We start from the raw sequence: 25664 nt of genomic DNA, 5'->3' as shown, positions 1-25664 counted from the left end.
CAAGGCTGAGCTGAGCAGAGGAGGGGCTTTGAGTTTGAGAGAAGTTCCACATTCAGAGGCCAGCAACTGCAGGGAGAGAGGAGCAGGGAGACAGAAAAGGAGAGTGTGGGGAGGAGGAGAGAGCAAGAAAAGGGCAGCTGCCTAGGGAAGGAAGTGAGAGAGAAAAAAGAGAGGAGAGAGGAGAGAGGAGAGAGGAGAGAGGAGAGAGGAGAGAGGAGAGGAGAGGAGAGGAGAGGAGAGGAGAGGAGAGGAGAGGAGAGGAGAGGAGAGGAGAGGAGAGGAGAGGAGAGGAGAGGAGAGGAGAGGAGAGGAGAGGAGAGGAGAGGAGAGGAGAGGAGAGGAGAGGAGAGGAGAGGAGAGGAGAGGAGAGGAGAGGAGAGGAGAGGAGGCAAAAGGAGGCAGAAACAGTCTTAGGTCAAAAGAGGAAGACCAAGGGGTAGACAGGCTACGAAATGGCATTGCTCCTGTGGCTGGGGGCCCAGCTGTCATCTACCTGGAGCAACATCTCTGTACTGGGAGTTTTTCTTACAGTCTTTGCTTTACTTTTTGACTTCATGAAGCGCAGGAAGAAGTGGAGCCATTACCCACCAGGCCCCGTGTCGCTGCCGTTCATTGGGACCATGCTGTATGTTGACTTCTGCAACCCCCACCTCTCCTTCAACCAGGTGAGTGCCAGCCCCCGTGACAAAGCACCCCTCAAATGACCATGAGCCTAGGGGGGATAGGGACACCCTGGCATGATCTACCCTTGCACAAAGCTGAAGAGCAATGCCCTCTCCAAAGTCCAGAATGAAGCAAGTCACTGCCGAAGGACACTGACCTCACACATACAGAAAAATAGATAATCACACACCAATACTCGCCAGCCTCCATATCCCAATCTCTTGGCGAGCTCAGTGGGAGGTGCTGTTGTTTCCCCAGTGATAGGTGATGCTTGCTCTGCTGCAGAGCTGGCCATCAACTTAACATATGGGCACATGTTGGGGCAAGGGAACAGGGAGATGTACAAACAAGGGAAGACAAGCAAGTATCTGTGGGCTGGGGATGTGGCTGCAGGAATGGCAGACTTCCCTGCAAGTTACTTAAGCACACTACAGGCATGTGACAGTTTCAGTTAAAGGGATCAGCTTTCAGATTTGCCCAGCAGCAATGCCCAGAATCTCTGTAGTGTTCTTATTCAAAGTCAGGACTTAGCTTTTCTTAAAGGAAAAGCACAGCACAGCTTGCAGCAGATAAACCATGGGGGGTTTTGTGCTTCAATCTGCAAACTCTAAAGGCCTTTTCTCTAGGACAGCACTGTTCAGCTATCTGTCAAAAATCTGCCAAATGGAGAAACTAAATATAGTATTTGTATTATTTGCTTGCATATAGTCCAAAAGATTACCATTTTTAAATCACATTACATCAGGGTCATGCTAACCACAATCTTGACCAGTAATCTCTTTTAATGATGTATTTCTAGTGCCAGTGAAGTGCTAATTCCCTTTCCAACCCCACTGCAAATACAGTCTTAAGTACTTCAATTCCTTGCATTGCTACAGTGCAGAAATGAAAACACTCAGGTTTTTAACAAAAAAAAAAAAAAAGACAACAGAAAAAAGAAAACGGAGCACAGTCCATGGGGCATTGCTACTATTGTGCTGTTTTCCAACAAGACGTTCCTGTTGTTCAGTGTTACTGATTAGCAGGGGAGCTTTGACCTGCCTTCTCAGGAGTCTGTGTCCAGTCAAAGGGCTTGTCTCCCTGGAGGAGACGTAGCTCCATGGAAGCTCCCATGGTGAGTGTCTGGCTGACAGGCTTAGCTGTGCAGCCATCCTGCTGTCAGTATTATGTCCCTTATAGATCACAACAGATGTAGGGTGTGTGCCAGTTACCAGTCTTACTAGATGGGTATGCTCCTTTCAGGGAGAAAGTTGACCTGGAACTCCAGTGTGGAATTGCCTCTTCCAATGGTGTTTCTGGGAACCAGGCTCTGGGTAGATCTTTATGAACAAACGCATATTTAAAAAAAATTACCTACCACCTTACCATCAATATTTCCTTCTAGTAGAAGCAGACTAACTCCAAATTTGCCTAGTCTTTCAGATCAAAATAAATACAACTATTAGGAAATAATTCATTGTTGAGCATGCAGCCTTTAAAAATCCCCCAAAAGGTCCTTGACCTTGTGTTGTCAGACAAAATCCAAAATACTTGCACAATGGTCATGGCAACAGTTTGGCCAGGATAGGTGTATTCTAAATCTTTCCACTCGCAGAGCACTGATCCCTGCTTCAGCTGCTGTTTGGCACTGCTCTGAGCTGTTACACTGCAAAGACAAAGGTCAAAGATCAGCTGAAGGTCTCCTAATAAAAGCACCTCAAGAATCACTAAATAGGAAAGGTCCTAAGGAAGGATATGGTGATATTTTTTTATGCTACATTCAGCTCGTTTTCAGGGATGTACTTTTTTATCTTGGCAGCTTCAGAAGAAGTTTGGAAACATCTTCAGTCTCCAGAACTGCTGGACCAACGTGGTAGTACTGAATGGGTATAAAACAGTGAAGGAAGCCCTGGTTCACAGATCGGAGGACTTTGCTGACCGGCCATATATTCCAATGTATGAACATGTGGGCTACGGAAATAAATCTGAAGGCAAGTCCCTTGCAAATGGACGTTCCCTGCTGGCACTAGCACAAGGAGGACTGCGTAGATAGTGGGTAGCTGGGAGAATTTCTCAGAACAGTGCCACCTTCTCATGTCCCTCTGTTCAATCTCCTTGTATGTCTGCCACCCTTTGGTGGTGACAACATCAGATTTGATGAAAAGGGGGCTCCCCTTAGTGATTGTAGTACAGCTCCAGGTGCTGGCACACACCTCTTCAGCAGTGCTAGGACACTATCAGTGGTACAACTTTCCAGCCAGCATTGGAGCTGGTAGCGCCCGACATCCAGTGATTAGTGCTTATGCTCACACACCATGGGCATGTTGTTGTAATCACACAAAAAATGGTAACTTTCTTCCAAGACAAGTGTTATCCAGCATCCAGCACACATCTCTCATCCTCAGCTCTCATGATACCCAGTTCACACAAAATAAGGGTGCAATGCTGAATGGTTTGGGGGAATGATTCCTTTATCCTTAGCAGCACTTGTTGCTCTCATTGAATCCCCTCCACCTTCACTAGCCATGTGTGCGATTTGGAAGGTGCAGTAATCCGTTTTTAGAATTGCTGTATGAACAAGCCGTACAAGATCAGACTCTTTCATCTATCCACACAGACCTCTATCTCCAAACTCACATTTGCTATTCCCTCAGAGCTCCTGACATTTCTTGTTCATCCATTACTCTAGGGATTGTTATAGCAAGATATGGGCATGTCTGGAAGGAGCTAAGGAAATTCACACTCTCTACCTTGAGGAACTTTGGGATGGGAAAGAAATCCTTGGAGGACCGAGTGACAGAGGAAGCAGGATTTCTGTGCTCTGCAGTCAGTTCTGAAAAAGGTTTGTCACATCCAGAAGGATGGGGAAATCATAGAAAAAGGCAATACAGTGATGCAGAGAGAGAAGTAATACTACAGTCATTCTCGTTTGCATGCAGTGCTCTCTTCCTAAGCAAATGCAGTGGTTTTAGTCTGTAGGCATTACTGACCCTGCTCTACCTTGAAGCCAATTCCACTTTACACAGTGGAGCTACTGTAACACTAATCCATTTGAAACAGGAAACAAATAGGTCATAAATAGAAATAAAGATGTAAAATATAATTACTCCCATAACTATTACCTTTATGAAGTTTAGTGGAACATATTGATATTATCACATGCAATAGAACTGCAGCTGAGAGTTTTCACAGCACATCACCTGTCATCTAGACACAAAGCAAAGTGTTATCTGTCAAGTCACAGAACAACCCTGCAACTCAGCTTTTCTTGGGAGTTTTCTCCTTTAAACAAGGATCAACAAAATAGTAGTAGGAGATGAGAAGATCTTCACTTTCTAGTATGATGCATTTGTACTTTGAGTGGTTTAGGGGCTTTTTCTCTTGAAGGCATGAAGGAGGCATTTGTGTATTCTTGTTACTGACAGCAGAGGTCCAAGAGCTTGGCGTAGCTTAGCTTCATTGCTTGGTCTCCATTTTCATTTTTAGGTCGTCCTTTCGATTTACGTTTTCTTGTAAATAACGCAGTCTGCAATGTGATCTGCACCACCATCTATGGAGAGCGTTTTGACTACGGTGATGACACATTCAAGAAGCTGTTACATTTGTTTGAAAACTCCCTGAATGAAGAAGCTGGATTCTTGCCTCAGGTAAACCAAGAGCATAAGATGTTCTGTAAGAAGCTGCCCTCTGTTGCTTGAGAGCATTGTATTTTCATTATTTTTATTTTTGCATCACATGCTATCTTCTCTCTCTGGTTCTGACATCCCAGCTTCTTAATGTGGTGCCCATTTTGTTGCGCATCCCTGGAGTGCCACAGAAAGTCTTCCAAGGGCAAAAGGCATTCATGGATTTCATAGATGTGCTCATAAATAAGCACATGGAGACCTGGAACCCTGCTTACATCCGAGATTTCAGTGATGCATTTTTAAAGGAAATGGAGAAGGTAGGCTGACACCAACAGAACCTCGGGGTCCAGAGAAAATTCCTCTGCCTGTTTAAGCTTGCTGATAGAAGCTGACTTTCCTCATAGAGCTGTATAAAACCTCTTACTAACTAATTTCCTACTTTTTCGTTTCACGTTGTATCTTGAGAAGAAAGGTGTTAACTTCTTCATGCTGTAACCTCCTTTACTGTCTTAAGAGACCACATTATCTGCTGATGTTCTTGTTCCCATTTTCTACTTTCCCATTCCCCTCAGAGTCTAGCAACTCCCTTCTTTCCAGCCTACACCATGTTGAAGGCATTTAAAAGGCAATGAGTGAGTTCACTAATATTTCTAAGTTTGCACCAGAGGACAAGTCAACATGCAAGATTCTGTGTACATCAGTGCCTTAATGACTGATGTCTTAAAATCAGTTACAAAACTGCAGCAACAGACTGGCTTTTTGGTATCATTGCCCAGTCTGTAGCCTGTCTTTAAACCAAGTTACGACTTGGAAAGATGGCATCTCCTTTAGGATGTGTGTCTTTGAATTGCTTGCTTAAGACCTAGTTCCCTACGGATCAGATGAAGGCCTAAATCTGAATCTCACTGAAATAAAAGGAGTCTTTCCTTTGATTCAGTTAGGATGAAGTCAGTGTAAAATCAAAGGTACTTGCGTCAGCCCATCCATCCACCATATGTTTCTGCACATGGATTCACTAAATTTCAAGTGCCAGATGAGCAGTAGTAGCAAATTCTGCCTGTGAATTGCTTCCGCCATCCAAGTCCTCAGGCTGGACTGCTGCTCTGCATAATGAACCCTGCCGTGCTGCGGGCTGGGCACCTCCAGTCCATGCGTTAGCCCCCCCAGCTCGCCTGGGCCGAGCAACGTGACCGATGTTACTCTGCACTGAGCAGTACTATTTGGGGATGGACGTGAGCCTGACCATGTTGCCTCTTGTCACGTCTCTCTTCTGTTCACTAAGGTCCCCTGATAAGCCAGTCTGATAAATCCCTTTACTGGGTTAACTTTGGTCAGATCAGCCCCATAGCTCCCTTGCCAGAGTTCTTTTATTGGGATAACAGTTCAGTCTTAAATGCCTTACTAATTGCTATCCATATTACAACAGCATCAAAATATACAGAATAACTTAACAGAAGCTAGTCCCTAGGAAAGGAAAGTATAAAGAGGATTAGAAAAGACAAGCAGATGAACTCATGCAGAGAGCTTGTCATATCTCATATGCTAACAAATTTGAGCTCAATTAGCATTTGGATGAGAGACCAGTTTTGCTGAAATTGGTGTTGCAGACTTAATAGGCAGCAATGATACCCTGATTTTTTCTTTTTTTTTTTCCCAATTGTAAGAAAATAGCAGGGCAGAAGCAGTGAGAATCTGTAATGCATAGCTATAGATAACCCCCTCAAAATACTGTTAATTTTGCATTTGCCACATCAATGCAGCCTCCTCTTTACTGTGTGGGTTTTATGATCTGATCAAACCTGAATAACTGTGTTCCACCTCCTCTGGGGGAGGATGTTACAGCAAGTGGCAGGGGCCTGCTGTCTGTTTGAGTTGCGAGCACAAGGCACTCACTTCTGTCCTGAAAGCAGGTGTAGTGTTCATCTCTCAGGATACAGGAGGTGACTGGTGATCTTCAAATACAGGAGGTAACAGGGTTACTGAAGTACATCAGTTATACACAGACCATTGCCTGTGCTGTGCTCTATCCTCCCAATGAACTTCCTAGTCAGCAAAAATGGATCTAGGGCTTCTCAGTACTTCTCTGGAACAACGGTCTTCTCACCCAGCAAGTACCCCAGCTCCAGTCACCCACTTGTTTGCTCTCCACAGGGTAAGATGGCTGAAGAGAGTGGTTTCAACTATAACAACCTTCGTCTAGTGACCGCAGACTTGTTTGCAGCTGGTTCTGAGACCACCTCCACCACTCTCCGGTGGGCAGTTCTGTACATGCTTCTCCACCCGGAAATACAGAGTAAGTCAGAAGACAGGCAGAGGTGTGGCGTCTTCCCTTCAACCCTCATTTTTCTGCGAGGAGACTGAACATCTCTCCATGGTTTGAGGATTTTGCAATGAAGAACAGCTTTGGTGATTGTTGGTCTAGGAGAAACCAGAAGAAACACTTCCCAAACATAGCTATTCTGGCAGGGACTGGTGGCAGGGAGGAAGCCCTGATAAAAAGACTGGAGTTGGAAGGGCAAGTTCGCTCTTGCCTTCATTTTGAAGGCTTCTTGGGGACTTTCAGTGGCCAGAGTACCCTCTTTCCAGTATTTGGAATAGATGCTAATCTGTTTTAATTCCCTAATGCTACATGCCCAGGTACCCTTTCAGCTGCATAGAGGTAAGGTAGCATGTCGAGTGACAAGACCTTAATGAAAGACACCATGCACAAAGACTAGTTAGACAGATGGCTCTGAGCAACTGAAAACAAATGCATTCCCCTCTAGTTTCTGTTCCTTTCTCTGACTGCTTGTCCTGCTCTCACCCAGTATCTACAGTCTCATGCTGCCAGCCTTCCTACAGCTTGTACCAGCCCCTTCTGCTTACTTAAGGGCACTCTAATTCCTTAGCTGTGCTGCTTTCAGGTAAGGTCCAAGCAGAGATTGATAAGGTGATTGGCAGAGAGAGATCACCCACCATGAAGGACCAAGTGAGCATGTCCTACACCAGTGCTGTGATCCATGAAGTGCAACGCTACGGGGATGTTGCTCCTATTGGACTACCTCACATGACGTACCGGGACACTGAGTTGCAAGGCTTCTTCATTCCCAAGGTGACTGTGACCAGAAAGGCAATGCAGCATCCTCTCCCTGCGCAGACGCCAGGCATGGGGTGTGGGGGACCCCACGCAACTCTGCAGTGTTGCACTTCCAGCCCTGAATTGCAGTCACTGGCGAGGACTGAAGTAGGACATTTTGAAATGCTAAATCCAGGCAGATGGTCACATTTGTGCTCTAGGTTTGCACTGGATCTGTGGGAGCCCAACTGCAGTGGCAGCTCAGTGCAAAGGTTTGCTTCCCTCTCAATGAGCTGTGATATTCACTGCCTGTGTTGGAAGGAGAAAGCAACAGCCTAACAGGCTCTCTGGAGGCACACGACACCAGCTTACTGGCTTTCCTAAGATTGTAGTAGTTAAAAGTCTAATCTCTGAAACTATTCAAATGCCACTGGCATTCAGTCCACTGCCATTGTGACAGACAGCTGCCCTGGCAGCACTGGTAGCAATGCAAGCCTGGGATTTTTTTTTTAGCCTTGAGATACCTCCTCTAGCTTAGACCACTGACATGTGAAACAGGAAAGCTTTGCAATTTCCCATGGCCCCTGCAAAAGTTGGGCTTCCAAGTCTGTCAGTTGGCTTTTTCTCTCCAGCGATAAAACAAGTCCAGGAGGATCTAAGAAGCAGAGTCTGTTTCCACTGTGTAACCATGAAATTGGCATTTGCATGCAATGGCCTCTGTAAGGATACAAATTGCAAAAGTTCAGATGCTTCGGAGCATAGGGCAGGCACCATATGTCATTGGAAAAGTGCCCTGCTTTACCTCTGTTTTAAATAAGATACAGAAGAGGAGATCAGTGCCTTATTCTGAAGCACTGAATGATGGTTGCTATTAAATAGGAGACACAGACTAAAGGGGGACCAGCACTGATCCGTTGTGCCAAGATAATGCTGCTGTTCTCACATAAGTTCTTTCTTCTTGTGGAGGAGCGCAGGGGACAACAATCATCATCAACTTGTCTTCTGTGCTGAAGGATGAGACAGTCTGGGAGAAGCCAAACGAGTTTTACCCCGAACACTTCCTGGATGCGAATGGGCAGTTTGTGAAACCAGAGGCCTTCCTGCCTTTCTCAGCAGGTAAATCTGAGGGGAGGATCCAGCTGCAAGTCACAGAGATTCCAGCATGACGTAATGTCCTCTTACATAAACACTTTCTACTCCCTCTCTTGCAGGTCGCCGTGCCTGCCTGGGGGAACAGCTGGCCAAGTTGGAGCTCTTTATTTTCTTTACCACTCTCCTGCAGAAATTCACCTTTGTGCTCCCTGAGGACCAGCCCAGGCCATGTGAGGATGGTCACTTTGCCCTCACGAGCTCCCCACACCCATACCTGGTACGAGCTGTCCCAAGATAAGTGCACGCCTCTTTCCTTTCACTCACAGACCACCACCAACGCAAACTCTGTCAGAAATGTTGCAGGTGTAGGTAGGATCATGCCAGGTTCCAGTCAAGACCTCTCAAGTCTGTGCAGATGTCCCCTGCTGTGAAAGTAAGGATCTGGCCCAATATATGGCTTAGCTTAATTCTAGTCCTGGATCTTGAATCAGCCAGTCACAGCAAGTTACGAATGACAATCAAGTTTGCAAGTACGTATATGGCTAATCAGCCAGCTCTGCTGTACTTTGGGCTCTCATCAGTTGCAGAAGCAGTTCACTGAGCACACAGCTACTGAAAGAATTATTAGTTCTGAATTAGTTTACTGAAATACAAGGGTATCCTGGGTAAAAGACAACTCTGGGGTCTTGCCAATTCTAGGAGCAGAAAAACTTGGAAAAATCTCCTGGCCCACTCTCTTCCTTGTCAGCCCCAATGCATACCCAGCCACGCTCTACCTCCCACGTGGTGCCATCCCACAGCAGCGTGTGCCTCTACCTGGCGCCAGGGAAGTCCAGCTCTGGCTCGGTTCCTGAAAAAACAGTCCAGGGTCACTCAGCTGATATGGCATGTGTTGCTGGTGGGCAGGACAAGAGCTTCAGCTCCGACGGCATTTAACTGCAGTTTCAGAGCAGTGCTCCTGAAAAATCTTATCATCCAACACATACATACCCCCCTCATTCCTTCCTGTTTATTGCATACTGCCAACCATTGCACACATATTGCACTGCCTTCATTTATAGCCCCAAAGAAAGTAAGTTTTAATCCTGACAACCCTTATCTCACACTATGCCTCCAGTAGGAGTAAATACCAAGAAGAAGCACATAAATAATCCATATGGTGTTTCAGCCACAGAAGCAGGTCATTTGTGAAATACAGAAATTCCTATATTTCAGAGAAATCCTGATGTTTAGATTAGATCTCCTCTAATTAGGTCCTGAAAACTGCTTTTTTTCAGTGTTACACGAAGTCAGCTCTTGGGCAGGTTTGGAACTCACAAAGAGATGGAGTTACACTGAAACAGAACAGCTGTAGATTTCAGAGCTACCTTTCCCCTTCTTCCTGCCATATTCCCAACAAATTGTTCTGCAAGGTGTTAAGATATGTTGATGTTTAGATTAGTAGTAGCTAATTTTTAATGACATGGCTGAAAAGACCATAGCATAAAGGAGCTTCTACACATAACCACAACTAAAAAAAAAATAAATCTCTGAAACTGAGTGCATGGGTGTGCACACATTCATATCTATTTTTCTAATAGTAATTTTGGAAGCTATGAAATCTATTGAATTATGCAAATACTTATTAATACCGTTAAGATTTTTACTTCAGCAGGAATGGCACATTTATGGTTTTCATCTAAAAAATAATCTGAAAGAATAAAAGTGATCTGCAAAGTCTTCTTTCTTGCCCCTCCCTCCTCTTTGCGGTTGTCTCACAGTCCTACTACACACCTGCCTCAGACACTCAACATTTCTCTCCTTACAGCCAGCACCCCATCTGTTTCTTTCAAGATCCTTTCAGTGTTACTTTTCTGGTTGGTTCAATGACACTGAACTGAACATGCCTGGGTTTATAGTTACCAGCACACACATAAGTGTTTTTAAAGGGTTTCAGTGAAGTAAACTTCAAATGGAAAGGATTCCAGCACTCGTGTATTTGGCTAAGAAGTGTGGGTATACCTAGAGCACGGACTGTCTTTCTAGCATGCAGGAATGCATTGAAAGAAAGTCAACGTGCATGTGCAAACATCAGCTGGTGTGGTCTTTTGGAGGCAAAAGGGCACAAATAGATCATTGCACAATACAGATGTAGGACTGATAATCGGGAGGGGAAAGCAAGTTCTCTATGCTAAAAATGGCCGTAAAAGCCAAGCAGCTGCTGTTGGGCTGGGGCAGGCGGTCACAGCACGGGTAGGAGAAGGGGGCTACTGTGAGCACGGGGCCCCTGCTGAGAAGCGTCCTGCTGCCTCCGGTCACCCATCGCCTCGGGGCCTGCACCTGCAGGAGACCACGACGGCAGGGACGGGGCTCACCGGGGCTGCGGTAGCTGTGCGCCCTCCCAGTCGCGGTCCCCTCCTCCAGGGAGGCTGTCATGAGCCCGCGGCACCTTGAAGGCACCGCCTCGGTGAGCCCTGAGAGACTAAACCCGCCCCTCCTCGCACCGGCGCCGCCGCAGCCCCGCTCCCCTCGCTCGGCTTCCCCCCGCCCTCCCCCGGCCCCGCCCGGCAGCGCGGGCCGTGAGGGGCGGTGCGGGCCCACCCGTCCGGGAGGCGGGGCACACCGCGACCCCGCCCATCCGGGCTGTCCGCCCTCGCAGCCGGCGGTAATTGGCGTTTCTGCCGGCCAATCGGATGGGAGGCCGCCAGCCGCCGCTACTTGCCAGGCCCGACAGGTTGGAGTGGCAGCACAGCGGGCTAATAGCGGGCCGCTGTGCCAGTGGGGTTCCCACGGGCGCCGGGGAAGGGGCAGGACGCCGCGCGCGGAGGGGTCGCCGCGGAGGCGGTGGCCGCACCAAGATGGCGGTAGCGGGTAGAGGAGCGGTGTCTGCCGCGGTGAAACCCATCTTCAGCCGGGACCTGGGCGAGGCGAAGCGGCGCGTGAGGGAGCTGTACCGGGCCTGGTACCGCGAGGTGCCCAACACGGGTGAGGGCGCGGAGCCGGCCACGCATGCGCGGGCGGGAGCGCGAGCTCAAGGTCGGAACGGCCACCCGGCAGCCGTCGGGTTCTTAAAGGGCCCGTCGGGGGGCGCCGGTTACCCCCGGGCGTGCGGGGTCCTGCCTCACCCCGCCGCGGCCCTTTCCCCGGCCTGGCCCTCTGCGCGTGGGGCAGGTGAGCGCGGTTGTCCGGGGCCTTACAGCCGCTGCGGGGTTGTGGGCTCTGGGCCGCTCTCCGGGGCAGCACAGGCCCGCCGGCCTGGCCCAGCAGGGTTTCCCTTGCCCTCCCCGCCCCGGCCCGGCTGCCTCCCCTGAGGGGCTTCTGGATGGGGAACTCTGGTCTCTTCATGTCTTACTCGCCACTTGTCTTTCCTAGCTAAGCAAAAGAGAAATCTGGCTTTAATTTTCTAGAACAGGGACGTGTGGCCTGATTGCCTGCCTCCTTAAAACTGCACTGGGACTTGTACCATGGCTGTGTTGTTTATTTGCTTTAAATTGAACATGTTAGTGAAGCTGGCAGACATTGCAAGAACAAATTACTGTGTATCGTTTTGTAGGGTGGAGTTGCACATTGTCAGTGGAAAAAATGAAAAGCAATATAGATGATCTCTGTGGGTGTTCTGTTTTTCATAGTACACCTATACCAGCTGGACATCACGGTGAAACAGGGGCGTAACAAGGTGCGGGAGATGTTCCTGAAGAATGCCAACGTTACAGATCCACGGGTGATAGATATGCTGGTTATTAAGGTACAAACAAGTTATTACTGTTTTGTTGAAGCTGTGGAGAATGTAAGAGTGGATATTTGGTGGTGAGTGTGATGGAGGGACAGTTTTATTTCAGCTTGCGCTGGGGAGGAGTTGTCTCTTGCAATCCAGATTGGTTTATATCTGTCAACGAACCTGTTGATAAGGGATCAAGCTGCTTTAGCAGGCAGAGGAATAGGGTCTTAACTCACCGACTTCAGACTTGCTAGAATATGGATTTCTGTCATTCAGTGTACTGGCTCTTCCAGTTTGCAGATATTTAAAAGATGAAGCGTATGGCAAGTGAAATAAGTGAAATGGCAGTTTAAATACCAAGTTGGTTGCGGTTTTCTCTCTTTTTTTTTTTTTTTTTTTTTTTTTTCTTTTTTAGAAAACAATGTCAGTTTGAGAAAGGAGAAGAAGATGCTGCTGGCTAGTTTACCATTAAAAATTACCTTTCTACTCCTTATTTCCTCAGATTGAGATGTGGTTTTCTTCACTGACTGTGAAACATACATTAGAGTGGCAGTACTTGGTGGGAGGCTGGCTTTGGGTGGCAAAACACCCCAGCTCTGTAACACATCTGGTTATGTCTCAGGCCTGAGAGACCTGTATGGTTCAAGGCAATAATCAGAATACCAAGAGTAGGGCAAGGCCTCAGAACAGGTCTGAGCAACAATAACCGACCTCTGTAGTTCTAATGCATTAGGAAGCTTCCAACCAAGGACTGCTGTGCTCACCTGTTGTATTTCTTGCATTTCAAGACAGTTAATCTGTCTTTACATGATGAAAAAAAATCTGGAAACAGAATCCTGGGTAAAATGGTAGGTGACAATTCCAGGCAGTCTCGTTCTGCCAGGTGCTGTCATCCTCCAAAACCAGTACAATAATTCATAGACTGGAGTCATGAAAAAGTTATGTTTAATATCTCTGTGGTAGAGATACTGGTGCAAAGCGCTTAGCAGCAGTTTTACAGCTAACTTGCCACTATTCAAAAAAATTGGAGGTGCATGAAAGTTAGGAATGTGATGTAGAATTTTATGGGGGTGCTAGTCATGAAAGAAACAAGGCAGGTTCTAAAAAGGGGGCAGGGTCCCTTGCCTGTTCCACAGGGTTGGGAAGCTGTGCTGTAGAGACAAGTGACTCGTTAATACAGGACATGAAGCAACAAAGTCACAAGGTGGGGACAGTGTATATTTATGTCACAGTGTAGGTGATGCAAGCAGTCTTTAGGAGTACAGAATTTTTGATGCAGCTATCTTAAGGGTGTTTCTAAGTGCATTCAAATAACTTACATAGTGCTGTATAGTTAGACTGAGGCTGTAACTGAGAACTAGTCTAAAATTCTTTTGTCTGTGTGCAGGGAAAGATGGATCTTCAAGAAACCATTCATGTATGGAAGCAGAGGACTCACATCATGAGGTATTTCCATGAGACGGAAACCCCACGACCTAAAGACTTTCTGTCCAAATTCTATGCAGGCCATGATCCCTGAGAGATTGACTCTGTCTCCCTGCCTTGTATTACAAATAAAGTTCTATCTAGTAGAAAAAATATTTGTACAGAAAGATTGTGTAGCATATTAGGAGCCTAATGACTATGAATCCAGAGTGTGTGCAAGTCACTATGATCTGTATGAAGAGCTGTGATTTCCTAGTTTTGCTAATGTGTATTTTCAGTGCATTGAGTTTGTCCCATCCCTTGCCCTGGAGTGTCTGCTGAATAACCACAACACAACCTGGCTGTGGGGCTTTCTGCTTAGCCTGCAGCCCCATGTGTAGGTGTCAGCTCTGTGGAAGAAAGAGCAGGCCTTCAGAAAAGCCAGTGTAGTTGCAAAAATATTCTTGTGCTTGAGGCCCATCTGTATTCATGCAGTGTTTTGCAATTTGATGCTATGACTTTGTTGACCCTGTGTTTTTTACTTGGACACTAGTCTCTGTTTACTTCCTCACAGAGAATGGTGTAAAATCCAATAGGCAAATAAAGCCCTTTATGCAATAAAAAGATCAGCAGAGTCCATTTTCCTGCTGTAAAATGAAATTACCTGGAAAAACGGAGTTTTGTACTGTTATCTAGAATAGGAAGGCTCTGTAAGAACTTCTGATGCCTAGCAGAAGATGGTATCCTACCATCACCTCCTTAATTGAATCAGAAATTACTAGCTCCCATTTGAGAAGGGTAAGGACAGTTGTGGTTTTTTTTTCTTTCAACAGTCAGAACAGGTTTTCAGCAGGTAACAGTGCTGGAGCTCCCCCATGCATGATCAGCATCGAATCTTTGTAGTACACTCAAACTTCTTTTTATCATTGCCTGAATACTGGGGCTTTCTTCCCCATATGAGGACTGTAAAGCAGCACTCCTCAGGGATGTGTATGTGTGTATACCTAGGGGCTTCGGGGGTAGGGTGCTTTTAAGGACAGGGTTGACACAGTCAGGAAGGGTCAGGAGAGATGGTGAGTAAAGCAGTGGTAAGAAACTGAACAGTACAGAAAACAGGAGCAGGGACATGTTTGGCTCCCAAGAGCAGATGAACTGGAGCAACCACTTTTTAGGTGGCTTTGGGGAAGGAGGGGGCAACTTGGATACCAAGTAACTCAAGAACCTGCCAGCTGCCTTCAGCTACAGCTGTTGGCATTACTTGGATTGCAGGCTCCCTTTTCTCTCAGTAGCTACACTGGAGAGTTAGAGAGCAAACATCAAAAGCAGTGCCATATAATAAGGAAGCAAATGTGGCTGTTTGAACTATATACTGTGCTAATGTGTGCAACATTAAAAGAAACTTCTTAACAGCTACATGAATACTGAAGGGAAAAGTGGGCCATCAAGAGAAGAGGCCAGATCTAGTGACCAGAAACTGTGAGAGAGACACTGGGGCAATGCTGGCTTAAAAAGAAAAAAAAAATGACTCATCTTTCAAGGTATTTGAGAAAACAGCTGGTCTGATGTGACTGAAGATACTCTGTGTATGCCCTAGCAGTAGAGAAGACCTTTTAAGTCTTATGCAAGGAATTAATTGCAATAATAAACACTTCTGTGAAGAGTTGAAGTTTATAGTTAAGAAAATAAATATATTAGGGCTTATACAGAAGGAAGTACTGAACTACATAGGAATTACTAGGTACTTGGAGCCAGAGCGTTCAGGGATTTTCACTGTCAGAGATTAAATGCTATAAAACACATCAGCAAGTTAGTTTGCAACTTGTCACCTTAACCTTTTACCAAAGCTGCTCAAAATTTTTAACTCTGTGATGATAATACTGTAGTTAATCCTCTGTGAGGTGAAATTAGTGATATAGTCTCCATCAGATACACCTGTTAGGTTGTAAATCAGCATTATTTGAACTGCAGTGCCACTGTCAGTATGCACTCTATTCTTTTAATGGGGCTGTGTTGTGGGGTTGCTGCTTCCTCTAGGATTCCTGTCATGTACTGTAGATTAGTACTGAATTACAGAAAGGACTCACAAGAGGAAATAAATACAAAGAGGGCCTCCTTACTGGAACAGATGTACAGAGGTAGAACAGTTAAGACAGAAGTGCTAGGACACAGGCATATAATGTGTAAAAACATAAGACCAAAGTCATACATCTCAATCTCTTGATCTTTAATTGTTTACCATATTGCTAGTAAAAGGAATCCCAAGCAGTCTTTGATGAGGTGAGAGTGTGTGTGCAAGGACGCAGGGCCTATCAAGCACCTCCTTCAGCCCTGATCTACAGATTTCTGTCATACAGACGTGCGCAGGATGCTCACTGGCAAAGGGGATACAGAACCCCCTGTCCCGTTTAGGAAGGACAAAACACAGGTGACAGATGTTGAAACCACTGCTTTGTCAATGGTCTTCTCCATTCTGTTCTTCCATTACAGTTCTGCAAATAGAGTAATAAGCTGTTACTCTTCAGATACACCGTACTGAGCTCCAGTCCATACCCTCCCCCCAAACCACACAAGGTGGGGGTTTACGTAAAAGGAGTTTCTAACAGGCTGCTTCAGTCTTCACAAGCTTTTTATTCTTTGTTTTAGCTGCAGAGTGCATGCTAGAAAATCCCTTTATCAAATGGAATACATCCACCAAATGGATTATAAAGTAACACTATTTACAGCTTCTTTGTTCTGTAAAGAATCAAATACACCCAAACTCAAGTCTTTACACAAGGGCAAGCCAAACAGACTAACATAAAATGGTGGAAAGTGTAGCACAGTGTAGTGTACTGCAGATAAAGGTGAATTATTTCCCCTCTTCCTTTATCCAGTGAGTCTGAATGGTCCAACTAGTCTGGAGATCAGTGTAACACCCACCGGATAGTTTGTTCTGATGGCTTCTGGAATTCTCTTAAATTGTTCCCCTGTGTATCAGAATTTCATACAGTAAGTGATTCTAGCAGAAGACTTTTAAACAAGTAAACGTGTAGAATAGAATCACAGAATCATTTAGGTTGGAAAAGATCATCAAGTCCAACTGCAAACCTACCGCTGCCAAGTCCACCCCTAACTGTGTCCCAAAGTGCCATGTCTACAGGTCTTTTTTGAATACCTCCAGGGATGGTGACTCAACTGCTTCCCTGAGCAGCCTGTTCCAATGCTTGTTCCAGTTGCTTTTGGTGAAGAAATTTTTCATAATACCCAATCTAAACCTCCCCTAGCACAACTTGAGGCTGTTTCTTCTCTTCCTATCACTTGTTACTTGGGAGAAGAGACCAACACCCACCTTGCTACAACCTCCTTTCACATAGTTGTAGAGAGTGATAAGGTCTCCTGTGAGCCTCCTTTTCTCCAGGCTAAAGAACCCCAGTTTCCTCAGCCACTCCTCATAAGACTTGTGCTCTAGACCTTTCACCAGCTTCATTGCCCTTCTTTGGATGTGTAATGTAATAACACTGAAGTCCCTCTTTCCTGTCTGCAGTATAGATCCTCACTGACTACAGTTTATTTCTGATTCAAATTACAAGATCTAAACCACCATCAATTTATTCTGATCTCTAACAAATGTACGTTGTGGAGATTTCAAATTCAGAGACCAAACTGGCCTACTCCGGTATAAAAGTTCGTAGCCAGAGGCGATAACTGTGCCCGTGTGTTTAACTGCAAATGCATCTTTCAAGCTGTTGCTGTCATTTCCTAGTCAGAGATTCTCCTCCCTGCCCAAACGGGAAGCACAAATAATTAAGATTGCTGGTGATGTTAATGACATACCACCCTTTAATCATCATCATCGTCATCCTCTGGGACAAAGATATCATGTTCTTCAAGTAGGGCTGCGAAGTTCTTACTGATCTGAGTCCCAACGTACAGGAAGGGGATCACCACGCTGAATACTCTGAGGAGGCCGAAGGGCGTCTGCAAGGAGCCGAGTGGAAAAGACTCATCTTTATCAGCAAGTCGCACTGTAGCTGAACCTACGTGCTCCCGGCTCCGCAGGCGCGCAGAGGACCCCAGTCACCGCATCCCACTCGGTTATAAAAACCAGCACCGGGAGAGCAGGAACCCGCGGGGAGCCTGGGACGGGGAACACGGGTGGCTTAGGGAGGTAGAACGTTGCTGGTGAGGAGCGGCGGTGTACGGGCGGGTATTTATCTCCCCCTGACGGCGCACGGACCACCGCGGGTCAGCGCACCCCGCTCGGGGGGAACGGAGCCGCCCGGTCCCGCTCCGGCCCCGCGGGGCCGCTCCCATCACCCTCCCGTCGCCGAGCACTTCCGCATCCCCGCCCCGCCCACAGCCTCTCCGCTCATTAGTCTAGACCCTGTCACTCACTCCCACCGCCCCAGCCACAGCAGAGGCACCCGCACTGATTGGCCACGACTGCCATCCGTTACGCCGCGATTGGCTGCCGCCCCCACCCGCTCGCCCCTCACTCACCTTAACCGGCTTGGGCAAAATGGCGCCGCTCCGGGTGACGGTGGCGCTCCGGGAAGGCACAAGCGGCACGGTCGGGGTGCGGCGCGGCCCGACCCAGCCCGCTCGCCCCGAGTAAGCCACGGCCGCCGCCAGAAGCCGCCCGCCTGCCGCTGCCATCCTCCCGCCTGCCCCTCCTCGGGCTCCCGAAACGGCTGAGCCGAGGCGTCGCCCACGGCGGCGGGACCTCCGGCTCTCGCGAGGCTTGGGGGGGGGGGGGGGGGGGGGCGTCTCCAGTGCGCATGCGTGGGGCGGTGCCATCGCTGAAGCGGGGGGCGGGCCCCGTCCCACGGCCGCAGTCGCTGGGACCCGGGGGAGAAAGAAAAGGAGCAGGCAGCCTTTCACCTTGCACCGCGTCCCGCCAAAGGGCCCGCTAAGGCTCGGCAGAGGAAAACCGGGCCGGGTGACCTTAGAAACGGGCAGGGCGGGAATCGCCAGGCCCTGCAGACGCTTCCTGCGGGTTTCACAGCTCCATTGGCAGCACACGGGTTACAAATAAAAACGGTTTATTCGGCTTCACGGCATAAAATACAAACGTTAACAACGTCTTGAAATGCATAATACAAGTTCCGCATGTAAAACTAAGGCGCATGCAAAACTGCCTCTTAAAAACATGTCTACCTAAAATACAAGCACTTCAGAAGGCAGGAGTGTTTCCGCAGGCTGCTGTAGTGTTGCCTGGTAATTGTGCAGATGATGAAGCAGCTCGGTGCTGGTGAAAGATGCCCCTGACATGGGGACTCCACCCATTCCCTGTGTGTTTCAGTGGGGGTCACTTAAGTTTCTCTGTCAAGGCAGTTGAGAGGGGTAAGACTGGGGGGCTCACCCACCCCCAAACTATTAATGCAGTAGCTATGTTTCACTACTGTCACAGAAAATGTCCAGTCTTGGTTGTGAATGTCCACCAAATGGCTAGCAGTGACCACAGGTAAAATCTTTAGGTTACCCTTATTGCTAGGACCTGGATTCAGTGGAAAACATCACCACAGTTGGTTTATAAAAAGATAAATGTGCAGAAATAATACATTATGGGCCTGAATCTGAAATGCCAGCTTTAGAAAAATAGAAGGATTTCATCAACTATTTTAGCAGGATTGGGAGCACTTTGGCTTACAAAGGCCATGTCAGAATCGCTCTCCCTCTTTCAGTCTTCAATTTCTTTTAAATTCAAGCATTTTTCTCTCATTGCTTTTGCAAGAAAAATTTATTTTGCTAAAGAAGAATTTCTTTTGCTAAAAAAAAAATCTTAGGGATTTGACTTCAGTACTTTAAGAAAAGTAGCCATTCAGCTTTAGTGTTCAGCTCCCCCTTTGCTAGGGAACCTGTTTTGTGCTGCCCAGACATTTTCTATTTTTAAAAAATAATAAGGGAAAGAGAAGGCAGGAGGTGAGGCAGTCCAAACCTGAGTGACCGGAATAAAATAGTGTGTGGCAATCAGTCTTGGTTTGCTGTTGGAGACAATGTGCTGTGAAAACTCTCTGCTTTTCCTGTAATGATCTCTGCCTGCAGACAGACAAAGAGGACGCACCATTAGCCAGCTTCATGTGCAATCTCAGGAAGCTGAAATCCTGACTTTCTGCCTGGGGGCTGCTTCAAAGGCGCTCCCCCCCTCAACTGATCCTCAGCAGAGCTGGTCTGATAGCCTCCATCTCAGAGGAGGTGGTGGAGCACCCAGGTGCTTCCTGCCTAATGAAGCAAGCGGTGGTGGTCATTAAACACACTGTACTCCCATATAAATTTGGGCATGGCTCCAATTAAGGCTCTTTTTACTCACAAAGGGCCCACCCCTGCTATGTGAGCAGGATGGTGAGGAAGCCCTGACCAAGCGCATCCAAAGAAGTCACTCAGCGCTTTGGAGACCTAGCAAAGGCTCAGGCATGGACAGCTGGGCCAAGCACAAATACTGTTCAGGAGTCAGCCATTTTCTTCTCAGCACTGCAGAATAAACCACAAAATTACTCCAAATGCGATCAGACAGAAAGCAGAGCGCAGCTCCTCATTTGCAGGATTTAGGATTTAGTTGGGATATGTGCTAAGGCAAAGGCAGGTAGCGTGGAAATTGTGCCATTTGAATGGGACAGATTAAAGCATTAAATATAAGCTCTTTAGTAGTGTTACTAGCACAATCCTGGCTTATTAAAACAAACTAAGCTTCTTAAAAGTGAAACTGCCCTTAAATGAATAAAACTGTTTCCGTTCCAGTTCTGACAGAACTGGCTTTGTTAATTTATTTTCCCTTTCAAGTCACTCTTGATTCTTGGGTCTCATGTAGGAATCTGCCATTTTGATTTATTTTGGAAGTTAAATCTTTACCATCAAACTGCCTTATGTAAGTCTGAGACATCAGGAATATTTTTGTGAGTTACTTTAAAAAACAAAAAAAACCAAACCACAGAAAAATGCTTGCCAAATCTGACCCTGGCCCCAAAAATACCCATGCTCGGAGAGAGGAGACACCGGGTAGTGCCATCCCCTGATGCTGCTGCCCTAGCATGGGGAAGGGGACAGGTTCCCACTGAACTCTTCAAGTGTCAGGTAGGGAGGCAGAGCTGGCCCCTAAGTCCAGCCAGCTGGGCTGCTGACAGAGCCTGGTCACTGGCGCATGGCCACCTGCTCCTGCTCCTGGCTCTTCTCAACTGTTTTCACTTAAAAAGCAGAACAAAAATAATCCTCCCAATCTCAAAGATCCTTACTGTGAAGAAATACAGGCACGAACTGGAGAGGACCGGATTGCATCACTTCTCACAGGTAATTAGCGATAGAACAAGAGGGAATGGCTTTAAACTCCAACAGGGGAGGTTCAGACTGGACATTAGGAAAAAATTTTTCACAGAAAGAGTGGTCAGACAGTGGAATAGGCTGCCCAGGGAGGGGGTGGAGTCACCATCCTTGGATGTGTTTAAGGGTCGTTTAGATGAGATGTTGGGGGATATGGTGTAGGGGAGAACTTTGTAGAGTAGGGCTGATGGTTGGACTCAATGATCCCAAGGGTCTTTTCCAACCTGAATGATTCTGGGATTCGGGATTAACTTGTATGTGAAGGTTACACTCCCACTGCTCAAAGTCGTATCTGTAAGGTCTGATTTAAGATCTGACTTCCTCTAATATACCATCAAGCCATAATTAGGCAGGAGGCTGGAAGACCATCATCCAAAACTACCAGAGATGTATTTTCAAAGGCACCAACAGTTAATAGAAGTCATTTGATTTCTGCATCAGCAATCTCTACTGGCTATTGCAAAGTATTAAACTGAGTGTCTTTAACTCCAGAAAGGCAAATAGGTTCCTACCAGTCATGACCTGGAATGGCCTCTTGCCTTCCTAGCAAGGCTTCTCAATAGAACAGTTTTAACACTGTTAGATAGGAAGTACAAGACTGCTTCACGTATTTTTTCTGCTCTGAAAAACAGCCCTTGCCAAGAGGATAAGAGAGAAAATTTATAAACCCCATCTCCAGGGTGTTCCAGTCCCTGGACTCAGCACCCACCTACTTGTACCGTTTGCCTCATGGCCAAGGCTTCTGACCTACTGAAGGACAAGTCTGTTTCTGTAGCAAGGCGACAGGCGTGCCTCCCCACAGCTCTCCTTGCCCGCTGGGAGAGTGGGACGTGCTACAGAGATCAGCTGAGTGATGCTGATGTGAAATCAGAGGGAAGCGCCAGCAGGTCAGGTGCTGGCTTTTGTCGAAAGCAGCAGTATGGCTTTGACGCTTAAGAGAGGCAAGCCCAGACACTGCTGACATGCAGTCAGTGCTACCTGTAACTCACTCCCACACCTTCACTTCTCCTGGGACCAGCCCTCTCCTCCTCCCTGCTCCTCCACAGCCTCTCCTCTGACTGTAAAGCTCTGCCAGGAGCTGGGCAGATCCACAACAGTCAGAGAGGCCCTGCAAGAGTGTGGCTCTGGACGCTGTCAAGCTGCCCAATGAGTTGGCTGAGCCCTATATGGCACTTTGCAGGAGCTACAGTCTGCGCAGAGGCTGAGAAATTCACCCCTGGCCAGACAACAAGGTTTTAGCATCCCTGTTTTGGAATAGGGAAGGCTTGAGCTGGAGACATTAACAGGATTGGCTACCGTTTGACAGAGTCCAGATCAGCCCTGGGAAGCTCCTGGTCCTTGCTGTTGCTTCAGACCAGGTTCGGTGTCTCCATTTCAGCCTTGCTGCTGAGCTCAGGCGGCCAAAGAGACAGATGTAAGCCTGTGAAATCCACATCCTGAGGGATTTAGCAGGGAGGAGGGTTAGTGCAGATGAAAGTAAAAAAACCTGACGACACAAAAGCCCGGTCCTTGTTGCCCCGGCTGCTGGGCCAGCCACAGCCGCGGTGGCTCACATTGTGTTCTGTGGCAAGAGAGGCACAGGGCTGTAGGCACCCACCAGGGCCAGTGGCCTGTTGGAGGCATTTCATAAGAGCCCAGCTTTATCTGCAGTAAAGGAGCAAAGGCTAAGTACTTCGGCACAAGTCCACAGACAATAATAAACACTGACCTGTGCAAACTTCAACGCTGAGAAACAAAACCAAAAAAAAGTGGTGAAGGAGAGGTGGCCAATAAAGCAGCCAGAGCATCCTCCACGCCAAGACGGCAAGGGACCAAGCCCGCTGGGTGAGGTTCATTGCGTATGTGTCAGTTTGGGTCCCCTCCACACCTTGTATCATCAGCAGAGGAGAGTTCAAAGGCAGCTTTCCTGATATTACACAGTCTCCCGTTGTATAAAGCCTCACAGAAATGAAACATGAGGTTTGGGGAAGACACGGGTCCTTCCCATGGGCCCCATGAAGCACACACGCACCTCACACTTGGCCACTGACCAGGGCAGGGGCAAGCAGCGTCCCCCACTTTGCTCTTCCCGTGTGGGAGACAGGCTGCCGGGCATCGACTGGCCGGTGGCTCACACCCCCCAGTCATGGGTGTCCCCTCTTCTGCCTCTCCTGCCACTCCCGTCTCAGCGCGGCGATCTCCTGCCCGTACCAGCTGTGCAGCTTGGAGAAGCAGGCCGTCTCTGGTGACACCGGGCTCTCCGGCATGGCTGGCGAGAGGCCAGGCGCCGGGGACCCCGTGGCGCTGCTGGCGGCAGAGCGTCGGCGTGGAGGCAGGGGTGGGGGCTTCACATGCCCCCCATCACGGTCAGGGCAGGTGGCCTCCCCAGGGACGCCACCACCACTACCCCACGTGGAGTAACCATTCTCCAGGATGGCAGGCTTCTCCTGGAGAGGCAGCAAGGCAGGGTTGGAGAGGTGCCTCTTCCTCCCAGAGGAGGAGGACCTCCGTGGAGACTTGCGGCAAGCGGCCAAGCTCTTGCAGGCCTCCTCCAGCTGCTTCTCGAGCTCCCTCACCACCAGCCGCATGTAGTCGAAGCTGGCCCGCGAGAGCGCCTTCACCCAGGCCTCCATGGCAGCCTGCCCATCAGCCACCAGCACGTAAGCCCTGGCGCCAGCGTCGTCAAAGCGGATGGCAAAGGCGAACTCCTCAGCGGCCTCGCACAGCTCCACGGTGCAGCCCTCCAGAACCACCAGCCCCACAGGCTCCCGGCTCTCCCGCTCCTCGAAGTAGAAGAGGAGGTTGCCCTTGAGGACGAACCAGCGGCGCTGGTAGGAGGTGGCGTGGTGGTGGTGGGCATGGTGGTGGTGCCGCTCCACCCGCTTGCGGAGGAAGCCGGCATGGTCGGCGGGCGAGTCACAGGTGGCGTAGTGAGCCACGCTCCGCTCGTTCAGCTTCATTGCCCTGCCTAGGAGCAGAGGAAGAGAGGGGGAAGAAGTCAGCTCGGGGCAAGGAACATCTTACCCGTCCCACCAGGAGAGGTCTGATCCTGCCCCAAACCTGCTGCAAGGAAAAGCAGCCCTGACTCCAGCAGCCAGCGCTGCAGGACAGCGTCTAACCCAGCGAGTACCCCTGGAAATGGCATGCTGGCTCCTTGCTGCTGCAGAGAGGAGGTCACCACCAGAGCCCCACCACTGAGACACCTGCCTTCTCTGGGGACACCACCACTGCTGCTTCATTTCTTATTCCACGAGTGACCTACTTTGCTGGTTTTTTATGGGGCGCATCAAAGCAATTTGCCTCTGTGCCTGTGGGACATTCATTTTGCTTTCCTCTATTACAGCGCAGGATAAGGAGGGTGTTCGCAGACCCAAGGGCTCTGGGACCTCCATTTGAGCACCCTCTCTCCGCTCCCCATCTCCACACAGGACCACCCATCCCCACCAGCCCTCCCAGCAGCAGCACACCCAGCCTCGGTAGGTTCACCAGCAGCGGGGTGCGAGGTGCCGTACCGACTGTTCGGGTCAGACCACAACCCCTTGCCGTCTTCCTTGGACAGGCTGCTCCCTTGCCGAGGGCCTCCGAAGCTTCACTGTGCTGAGCCCCATCCCTGGTTGGAGGAAAGGTGGCAGAGAGGGAGTCACAAACCAGACCAGCTTGGGACTGAAACAGCAAAGAGCTGCATCACTCCCGCCCCAGAAAGCGGGGGCCCTTGGCGCACAGGAGTGGCCAGGGCCGGGCACCACAGGCGGGCGGCTCTGGAACCGGGGTGGTGACACCGGGGGCACCCGCATTGGCTTCAGAGCCTGAGCCCCATCCCAGCTCAGGCCAGCGCTCCTGTGGGTTTGATTTTGGGCTCCTACGGGTTTGTTTTCTGGCTCCTACGAGTTTGTTTTTTTTGGCTCCCGTGGGTTTGTTTTGGTTTTATTAAAAAAAAAAAAAGCGCTTTTGTAGAAGCCTGTTACTGCACCATCTGCTGAGGCCCCACGGCAGGCGACTCGGCAAGCTGGCAGGTCCCACAGAAGGACACAGCGAGCGCAGCCTTTGCGATTCTACAGCTGCAAATGGATGTCCGACCGCTAAAACTCTGCACACAGGGACACGCAGAAAACAAACCAGAGCCGCCACTCCCCGGCCAGACCCGGGAGGGGGAAGCTCCCCCCTGCTGAGCAACCTCCAGTATCCCTCCCGGAGCCCTTCTCCCCCGCCAGGGCTGAGGACAAGGGGGAACGGACCCCAGCTGGGAAACGGACCAGAATCGCATCAGACACACGGAACCGCTGTGTCCCGGGGCGCTTCCCCTCGGCGCGGCAGCCTGAGGAGCCTCCAGCCTCGCACAGCCCGGCTGAGGGCAGCCGGGGCGGCCCACGCCAGCCCTGCCGCGAGGGGGCAGCGGGGGCCCCGCGGTGCCGGGGGGTGCCGGGGGTGCCGGGGGGGTGTGGTGTGCGCGTGTGCAGTGCCGGGCTCCGCGTCTTTGTGTGCGTGTGCCGCGGGGCTGCGTGTCTTTGTGTGCCTGTGTGCGCCTCTGGGCGAGCTGCTCGTGTGCCTGCGGCCCTCCTCGGCCCCGGCCGGGCCCCGCCGCCCGCTCCCGCCCCACCGCCGCCGCCCCGGCCCCGCCGCCGCCGCCGCCTCCCCCCAGCCCTTGCCCAGCGCCTCGCCCCGGTGGCGGGACCGCGGGCCGCGGCCCGTCCCGGCTCACCTCGGGCCCTTCCTGCGCGGCGGCGCTCCCCGCGCGGCGCGGCGCGGCGGGGCGGTGCGGGGCGGGCGGCCGGGGCCCTGCCGCGGCCGGCCGGGGGAGGGCTCCTGCGGCCGCCGGGGCCGTCTCGCCGCGCCGGCAGCACCGCCCCGCCGGCGGCGGGGGGCGGCGGGGGGGCAT

The 25664-nt window shown here is 49.5% G+C and overlaps 4 protein-coding genes across 5 annotated transcripts; 2 read left to right on the top strand and 2 right to left on the bottom strand.

The window, feature by feature from the left end:
* The first annotated feature begins 355 nt into the window (after positions 1 to 355).
* CYP2D6 (cytochrome P450 family 2 subfamily D member 6) lies at positions 356 to 10134 on the top strand. Of its 2 annotated transcripts, none has more exons than XR_012623542.1 (9): positions 356 to 665; positions 2462 to 2633; positions 3332 to 3484; positions 4129 to 4289; positions 4412 to 4585; positions 6420 to 6561; positions 7172 to 7359; positions 8290 to 8439; positions 8535 to 8620. XR_012623542.1 is itself a non-coding variant. In XM_074826810.1 (9 exons), the coding sequence occupies exons 1-9, from the start codon at positions 453 to 455 to the stop codon at positions 8711 to 8713; spliced, it is 1524 nt and encodes a 507-aa protein (XP_074682911.1). In that variant the 5' UTR covers positions 356 to 452; the 3' UTR covers positions 8714 to 10134. The 2 variants fall into 2 exon arrangements, 1 of the variants encoding a protein (XP_074682911.1); XM_074826810.1 differs by having other exon boundaries at positions 8298 to 8439; positions 8535 to 10134.
* A 990-nt stretch (positions 10135 to 11124) lies between these two features.
* NDUFA6 (NADH:ubiquinone oxidoreductase subunit A6) lies at positions 11125 to 13690 on the top strand. The gene is made up of 3 exons (XM_074826809.1): positions 11125 to 11379; positions 12024 to 12139; positions 13500 to 13690. The coding sequence occupies exons 1-3, from the start codon at positions 11253 to 11255 to the stop codon at positions 13629 to 13631; spliced, it is 375 nt and encodes a 124-aa protein (XP_074682910.1). The 5' UTR covers positions 11125 to 11252; the 3' UTR covers positions 13632 to 13690.
* A 2035-nt stretch (positions 13691 to 15725) lies between these two features.
* On the bottom strand, positions 15726 to 18233 carry SMDT1 (single-pass membrane protein with aspartate rich tail 1). Its single transcript, XM_074826808.1, has 3 exons — positions 17996 to 18233; positions 17330 to 17473; positions 15726 to 16005 (listed from the first exon to the last, which is right to left on the bottom strand). Exons 1-2 carry the CDS (start codon positions 18149 to 18151, stop codon positions 17336 to 17338), a joined length of 294 nt encoding a protein of 97 aa, XP_074682909.1. The 5' UTR covers positions 18152 to 18233; the 3' UTR covers positions 15726 to 16005; positions 17330 to 17335.
* A 287-nt stretch (positions 18234 to 18520) lies between these two features.
* Positions 18521 to 25567, bottom strand: PHETA2 (PH domain containing endocytic trafficking adaptor 2). The gene is made up of 3 exons (XM_074826807.1): positions 25488 to 25567; positions 24301 to 24398; positions 18521 to 23756 (listed from the first exon to the last, which is right to left on the bottom strand). The coding sequence occupies exon 3, from the start codon at positions 23746 to 23748 to the stop codon at positions 22933 to 22935; it is 816 nt and encodes a 271-aa protein (XP_074682908.1). The 5' UTR covers positions 23749 to 23756; positions 24301 to 24398; positions 25488 to 25567; the 3' UTR covers positions 18521 to 22932.
* Between the last annotated feature and the right edge of the window lie 97 nt (positions 25568 to 25664).

The sequence above is a fragment of the Strix aluco genome, chromosome 5 (genome assembly GCF_031877795.1).
Source record: "Strix aluco isolate bStrAlu1 chromosome 5, bStrAlu1.hap1, whole genome shotgun sequence".
Classification (NCBI taxonomy): domain Eukaryota; kingdom Metazoa; phylum Chordata; class Aves; order Strigiformes; family Strigidae; genus Strix; species Strix aluco.
Note: the sequence above shows the minus strand (reverse complement) of the source record. Positions and strands in the feature narration are given on the sequence as shown.